The sequence below is a fragment of the Centroberyx affinis genome, unplaced genomic scaffold, assembly GCF_046629955.1.
Source record: "Centroberyx affinis isolate AG114_WGS23_722 - 3 ecotype Tasmania unplaced genomic scaffold, CSIRO-AGI_Caff_v1 ptg007317l_1, whole genome shotgun sequence".
Classification (NCBI taxonomy): Eukaryota; Metazoa; Chordata; class Actinopteri; order Beryciformes; family Berycidae; genus Centroberyx; species Centroberyx affinis.
Window position 1 is genome coordinate 30374 of NW_027283694.1, and position 7947 is coordinate 38320.

Genomic DNA, 7947 nt, shown 5'->3' on the forward strand with positions numbered 1-7947 from the left:
GGAAAGGAGAGGAGGAGAGGAAAGGAAAGGAGAGGAGGAGAGGAGAGGAGAGGAGAGGAGAGGAGAGGAGGAAAGGAGAGGAGGAGAGGAAAGGAAAGGAGAGGAGGAGAGGTGTAGTGAATGAAGATGTAATGAATATGTAAATGAGGACTGAAGGATTCTGGAGGAACTGAACAGGAAATGAAACACCTGCAGGACAAATCCAACAGATTCTTTTATTGCAAAACATAGAAAAAAAAAGCAGAAATTGTCCTTCAGTTTGGTTTTGGTCCACATCGTCTTTTATAAAAAACATTTTCCTCAACATTTTCTTCTGCCATTCAAACCCCGGTTCATATTCAGCAGCAGAAAACAACACCTGGACTCATTAGCATTCCTCACAGTGTGACGCTGCAGTTAGCTCCAGGCTAACGACGCCCCTTGATTACAGTGAGGAATGCTAACAAGACATTTTTTTTAGGGAGAAACCGGAAAAACAAATACATCATCATCATTTAAAAAACCTTTAAACTTGATGTCTGGCATAAAACTAAGAAACACTTTACTATATGAAGGTGCTATGTGGCGTTTTGTGTTTCAAAATGAACACCACATTTCCCAGAAACCCCTCTGCTTCCTGTCACAAAGGTTCAGGTTTGATTCAGGTTAATCTGTTTCCATCAATACAGCCGCTAACAGAATATTTGAGCGATATTATCTCACTGCTGATACAGGAGAAACACATGATGATCCAAATAGTGACAGGAAGTACTGCTGTTGACGTCACAATGTACCCATAATGCAGTGCGAGAACGGTCCAATACCACAGTAACAGTTTCATATGTCAGACCAAAACCTCAGATCCTCTTCACTGTCAGATCTCGTTTTGGGATGAATCATTTACCCACTTTCCCTCAACCCGCCTCGTCTGCTTCTACTGCAGCTAGAGATTTACTACGTTTCCCAGAATGCCTTTCAACAACCCCCACAGAACGGACGGAAACTAAAAAACCTACAGAATGCAGTTGTGGGTTTTATCCGCAGGTGGAGAGAGAGAGAGAGAGAGAGAGAGCGAGAGAGAGAGAGAGAGAGAGAGCGAGAGAGAGTCGTTCCTTCCCCAAACCCCGACCCGCCTTGCTGCTGCATTGCATTCTGGTCCATCTCCTCTAGAAAGAAGCCCTCGCTCTTTGACTCTGAGGGACTGACACCAAAACCTGACGTTTACCGCTGAGGTTTTACATCCTGAAACATTTTCTCATATCAGACTGGAAACATCTGGAGGTGACGTCACCTCGTCTGTGATTGGCCGGTTATTAAGAAGAAAAACACAACAAACTACTGGATGGAGCCAGAGATGAGAAGTGTTGAAGTGATTTAGGGGGAGGTTTCCTTTAAGATGTGAATTCTCTCTGTGTGTGTGAAAGTAGCGTGTTGTGTTCAGGTGTTCAGGTGTTCAGGTGTTCAGGTGTTCAGGTGTTCAGGTGTTCAGGTGTCCAGGTGTGTTCAGATGTGTTCAGGTGTGTTGGGGATCAGACCTGTGACTCTTGCGGCTCACAGCTGCTTGGCCTTGGCCTCCCTCAGCATGCTGGCGTACAGGCGGACGAAGGCGTAGCAGACGCCGGCGGCGCAGTACACCGACGTGGCCAGCAGGGGCAGGAAGGGCAGCGTCCGTTGCCACGGCGACAGAGGGAAGACGATCTCGCAGGCGGTCGCCAGGGGGACCAGGCCCAGCAGGTAGACCGCTTCCAGAGGGTGGAGGAGGGAACCGTGAGCGCTGAGGAGAGGAGCCGGGAGGACAGGAACATGAATACACACATACAGAAATTATGTTTTTATTATCATATTATCATGAGAAACAGAGAGGAGGAGGAGGATGTGTTTCCCACCTGAACAGTTTGCTCAGAGCGCTGAAGGAGAACAGAGTGAACAGCAGCATCAGCAGGATTTTGATGGGCAGCTCTGCACAAAACACACAAGAGCTTCATGAACTGAAACACACAGAGGTCCACAGCAGAGCCTCCACTCCCACATCACCCGCACTGGGTTTCTGTTGAAGTCCGACATATTTAAATCTCTCCGGTCATAATGTCCGGTGAAAATAATTCCCTCTAAGCTCAATTATCGGAACATTGTGCTCCTTGTTTTACTGAGACTGAGTTACAGCAACAGGTTGAGTTCTGCTCCCAGTCTGTCTCCAGACCTGCTCCCAGTCTGTCTCCAGACCTGCTCCCAGTCTGTCTCCAGACCTGCTCCCAGTCTGTCTCCAGACCTGCTCCAGATGAGCAGCTCTGAGTCTCTTTCAGTAAAGTAATAATAAATATTGCACTACGTGAGTTGATGTGACATGAGACACAACTGGGGAGGATTTACTAAATTGTTTTGAATGTAGCGTAATGTATTAACTAATCAAGGGTGATGTGTGTGTGTGTGTGTTTGTGTGTGTGTGTGTGTGTGTGTCAGGTGAAGGTCAGATGCCTTTGCAGTTTATTTTCATGACTTTTTGCTGAGCTGTGCTTTTTAAATATTTACTGTGTTGTTTTTCTTGGTTGTCGGTTACGTATTTAGCAATTGGCAATGTGTGATGATGGTTAACAGACATGCACGCTGCACATTTGGCATTGCGTAATGGTGAAAGCATTTGGCTATTTGGCAACAAAATAGATGTCAGGAACGAAGTAAAGTGCAAATTTTCAAAGTAGAGGATCCTATTTTTCTATTTTGCATGGTAACGCTGTGTGTGTGTTTGACAGTGAGCGTTATGCACGTGAGTCTATTGACAGGACTTATTTTATTTGGAATATAATGTATAAGCAAAAGTAGCCTACTTTTCAATAAAAAATATTATAAATCTATATGCCTTGATGATGTCATTCTTTATATAGCCTGCCTTTAAGCTCAATAAACACAGATAATATTTGACTGGAATTTCTCCCATTTGTCCGGGACATTGAAATCTTCCAGGACACGTGGAAACTCTGCACCTGCAGTGACATCAGCAGTAACAGGCACAGGGGTCAGAGGTCACAGCAGGCTGCACAGCTGACTGTATCACGACTAATGACTGAGTATCTGCAGGTTTCAGACTTTTTAAATTCCACCTGGAATTGAACTTCCGAACAATTTAAGAACCAAAATAAAGAAACAAAGCGTCTGAACAGCCTGATTCTGACTGAACAGCCGATGATCGTCCTCCAGGTGTTTTTACCTGCGGGGGTGAAGATCAGGGGGAACAGGGAGTAATGTCCTGTGGTGGCCAGAACCAGGAAGATCCCAGCATCCTCTCTGCTCTCCACCGCCAGGATGCTGCGGGACGACAAACAAACCCACAACATCTCACACTCGCTTTAAACCAGAGGGAAACGATACGACAGCGACACTGTGACACACGGAGCGGGTGGGGGTGGGGGTGGGGGTGGGGGTGGGAGGGGGGGCTGACCTGAGCGGCAGGATGGCGAGCAGCACGGCCTTCTCATGAACGTGCCAGCCGAACAGGAAGGAGCCCAGAGCGCACAGAACCAGGCAGCGCAGGAAACCACGAGCTCCACGAGGCCGCCGCCAGATACTGAACACCGCCGGCTGCAGGAGGAGAGGGGTGGGGCGGGGGGCAGGAGGAGAGGGGTGGGGCGGGGAGAGAGGGGGCGGGGCAGGGAGGAGAGGGGTGGGGTGGGGCAGGGAGGAGAGGGGTGGGGTAGGAGGAGAGGGGGCGGGGCAGGAGGAGAGAGGGGCGGGGCAGGGAGGAGAGGGGGTGAGGCAGGAGGAGAGGGGGGCGGGGCAGGGAGGAGAGAGGGGGCGGGGCAGGGAGGAGAGAGGGGCGGGACAGGAAGAGAGGGGGCGGGGCAGGGAGGAGAGAGGGGCGGGGCAGGAAGAGAGGGGGCGGGGCAGGGAGGAGAGGGGGGCGGGGCAGGGAGAGAGGGGGCGGGGCAGGGAGGAGAGGGGGCGGGGCAGGGAGGAGAGAGGGGCGGGGCAGGCAGAGAGGGGGCGGGGCAGGGAGGAGAGAGGGGCGGGGCAGGAAGAGAGGGGGCGGGGCAGGGAGGAGAGGGGGCGGGGCAGGAGGAGAGGGGGTGGGGCAGGGAGAGAGGGGTGGGGCAGGGCAGGAAGAGAGGGGGCGGGGCAGAAAGAGAATGGGCGGGGCAGGGAGGAGAGGGGGCGGGGCAGGAGGAGAGGGGGCGGGGCAGGAGGACAGGATGACACACAAGACAGGATGTGACATCATCAGGTTAAAAAAAAAGATCAAAACAGCTCTTCTGTCTACATCTAGTTTCCATTTCCCTCCATCAGTTTGCGATGCATGCTGTAAGTAATTCCATTTTTTAATATTTACTGATTTTAGTTTCTACGGACCAGGATGGCGAGCAGAGTGCAGAGCAGAGTGACGGAGGGAGAGACGGAGGGAAGGACGGAGTGCTGGAACTCCTGGACCAGGCCGCCCGTCATGGAGGCTCTGGGAAGCTCCGCCTCCTCCAGCAGCTTCAGACGAACACCTGACAGACAGACAGACGGGACAAAGAGCTTTACGTCCCCGTCAAACACACCGGACCCAGCAGAGAGCCGAGGCCCGGTGGGACCAGAGGGGTTTCTGTGTGTCTATGAGGCTTTACAGGGAACTGAACACAGAGCAGGCTGACCGAGCAGAGCCAGGGTCTTGTCCAGGACGTTGTAGAGCGCCCAGGCGTTCGGCGCCCAGTAGGCGTGGCACAGGCCGCGCTTAAAGGGGAAGAGTCTGGAGAGCAGCTGGGGGAGCTGGCCCTGCAACACACAACACAACAACATCATGACATCATCAAACACCTCCAGGTTTTCAACCAACACAGCAGCTCAGTTCTTGCCTGGGTCCAGACCTTTGACTCCACCCACTCCACCCAGTTGACTGATTCTGGTCTGGCATTGTGACATGAAACAGCGGTTTCTCGGTCGAAAAATGATCGGTCTGATGAGCGCCGGGGGGGACTAACGATTAGCCAATCAGAGCCACGGGCGGGACTAACGCCGTCGTCAAGCTGTTGTCAAGGAGGAGTAATAACAACAATGGAGACACTATAGACAAGATGGACGCTGCTATCCAGGCTGTTCTAAATCCATTAAAAGTACCAATTACTTTGAAATCTGAACAGCACTCTGCTCTGAAGGCATTTATTCAAAGGGAAGATGTTTTTTTGCATCAGTGTCGACTTAAAATGACGTTAGATTCAGGCGGATACGTCGGTCTCTAGTAATTGGTTAGGGAAAATCGAATCCCCCTCCCCCACGGAAATCGGTTAGAGTGGAGGCAATGAAGACTGAAGATGGAGATGGAGTGGAATGAGTTGACAGTTCTGTCTGATATCAGGTAAGCTCTGTTCTCACTTCAGCCTCCTTACACCTCCAGTAAAGTTTAGACTTTCAAATTCTCCTAGCAGGCGCTCCAGGGCAGCGGTGATGTTTTGATGTTCTGTTGGAGGCCGAGCCGCTGCGTTGACTTGTTGTTGTTGTTGTTGTTGTTGACTTCACTGGGTTTTTGAATGTGGTTTTGGATTGATGCCGAAAATAAAAGAAGCTCTGTGTTTAACGCAGGCTTCAGCGTCTCAAACACTCAAAGCTTCTTCAGCTTCAGGCTAGCTAGTGTGTAAAATATCTTTCTGTTGAATCCTTTTATTTAAACAGGTAAGTCACCCTGAGATCATAGATCTCATTTTCAAGACCTTTCAAGACCTGTGTACATACATAAATATTCAAAATATTAATAAAATATTCAGAATTGCAGAGCATACAACAAATTCAAAATGAGCTTGTTTCTAGCTTAAATTGGTAAAAAATGAATGAAGAATGAATGATGAATCAGTTTGAAGCTGTAGAGGAAATGTGCAGATAAAGATCCATCTGATGAAACCAGCAGAGAAACTCCAGTCACAGTCAGTATACAGATATTTGCTCGCAGCATGGTGTTCAGCAACAGTTTAATGCCCCGCCCACTGAACCACTGAGCAGAGGCTCCACCCACCATGGCGATGAAGGGGCCGAAGGACAGAGCGCAGACCGAGGACACGATGCCTCCCAGAGCCGCCAGGCGGAGCGGACTGAAGCTGCTCCATCTGACAGAGCCGTCTGCACACAAAACACACACACATCAACACATCAACACACAACACATCAACACTGCACAACGAGTTCAACTGTGTCCCAACTGTGTCCTAACTCTGTTCCAACTCTGTTCCAATTCTGTCCTATGTTCCAACACTGTTCCAACTCTCTTCCAACTCTGTCCTAACTATGTACTAACTGTGTCCTAACTATGTACCAACTATGTACCAACTCTGTACCAACTATGTACCAACTGTGTACCAACTCTGTCCTATGTACCAACTATGTACCAACTATGTCCTAACTATGTACCAACTCTGTTCCAAGTCTGTCCTATGTCCTAACTCTGTCCCAACTCTGTCCTAACTCTGTTCCAACTCTGTCCCAACTCTGTCCCAACTGTGTTCCAACTCTGTCCTAACTATGTTCCAACTCTGTTCCAACTCTGTCCCAACTGTGTTCCAACTCTGTCCTAACTATGTTCCAACTCTGTTCTAACTCTGTCCTATGTTCCAACTCTGTCCTAACTATGTACCAACTGTGTCCTAACTATGTCCTATGTTCCAACTTTGTCCTATGTTCCAACTCTGTCCTATGTACCAACTCTGTTCCAACTCTGTCCTGTTCCAACTCTGTCCTAACCATGTACCAACTCTGTCCTAACTATGTACCAACTCTGTTCCACCAACTCTGTCCTATGTTCCAACTCTGTCCTGTTCCAACTCTGTCCTATGTTCCAACTCTGTCCTAACTCTGTCCTTACTATGTTCCAACTCTGTCCTATGTACCAACTCTGTCCTAACTCTGTCCTGACTATGTTCCAACTCTGTCCTAACTATCTTCCAACTCTATTCCAATTCTGTCCTGTGTTCCAACTGTCCCACCTCTGTCCAACTCTGTCTGACTGTCAAACTGTCTGATGTCATTATCATCATCAGTAGCAGCAGTTCAGTGTTTCCTACCTGTGTTGTCCTGGGTGAAGCAGTAGCTCCTCAGCAGGTAGATGCCGTACGCCGGAGCGATGTACAGGAAGATGTGCTTCAGGTTCAGCAGCAGGGCGAACAGCAGCGCCCCCTGCAGGTGTCTGGACTGTTCAGCACACACACACACACACACACACACACACACACACACACACAAACACAGAAACAACCAGCACTCAGATCAGGGTTTCTGAGCTTTAACATTCAGGTTTAGACGACACACTGAAAGCTTCATAGGTTTTGCACATTAACAGAGTCTTTGCTTTCTTCTCTTTACACCAGACTCTACTGTCGACTCCACAGATCATTTCTGCTATCACTTTCTAAAACAGTTAATGAAACATAAAGCAGGAGGCTCTGTCAGTGCCGTCAGCTCTACACTGGGTCCAAACCTGGAAATGTCTCGCCACAGACAGGAGGAGGAATCCAAACAAGAATCCGTTGTACTGGAAATGAATATCTGGGGCAAAATGTCAAGGATCTGAGAGTTTATCATGTCAGAGGGAGAGAGGCTTTACATGTGTTGGGGAACTGTCTTTCCCTTATTTAGGGCAGCGGCTCTTCAACTTTTTCAGCCCGGAAGTCATAGTTAGGCTCACTAACACACAGCGGCAGGCTTGTCAGACCTCCTCCCTGAAGAAACAGGGCTCCACACATATAGAAAGCTTTGGGACAAGAAGCATCTACTGATCCCAGGACTGAAACTGAGTCATTACAGTAGAGAAGAACAGAGGTGGAGGTTGGAGAACAAACAGTCAAAAAGATAACTGAGGATGTATAAAATAAATTCATAGAAAGATGAATAAAATAATGTTAAAGATTGAGCGACTCTATGATGCTGATAAACCCTTTCTCCATAAAGTTTAAAGTAAAATTCACAGCAGGATGTATGTTCTCTTTCTGACAGATTTACAGCAAAGAAAGAAAA

At 48.9% G+C, this 7947-nt stretch overlaps 1 protein-coding gene across 1 annotated transcript; it reads right to left on the reverse strand.

Moving 5' to 3' along the window:
* Positions 1-216: 216 nt before the first annotated feature.
* Positions 217-7479, reverse strand: alg8 (ALG8 alpha-1,3-glucosyltransferase; the record flags this gene model as incomplete). Its single annotated transcript, XM_071513552.1, has 9 exons — positions 217-1753; positions 1866-1938; positions 3185-3282; positions 3416-3555; positions 4321-4460; positions 4605-4725; positions 5957-6060; positions 6999-7125; positions 7412-7479. Coding segments are annotated over 9 exons (1094 nt in total), but the record flags the coding sequence as incomplete, so codon positions are not given.
* Positions 7480-7947: the final 468 nt, after the last annotated feature.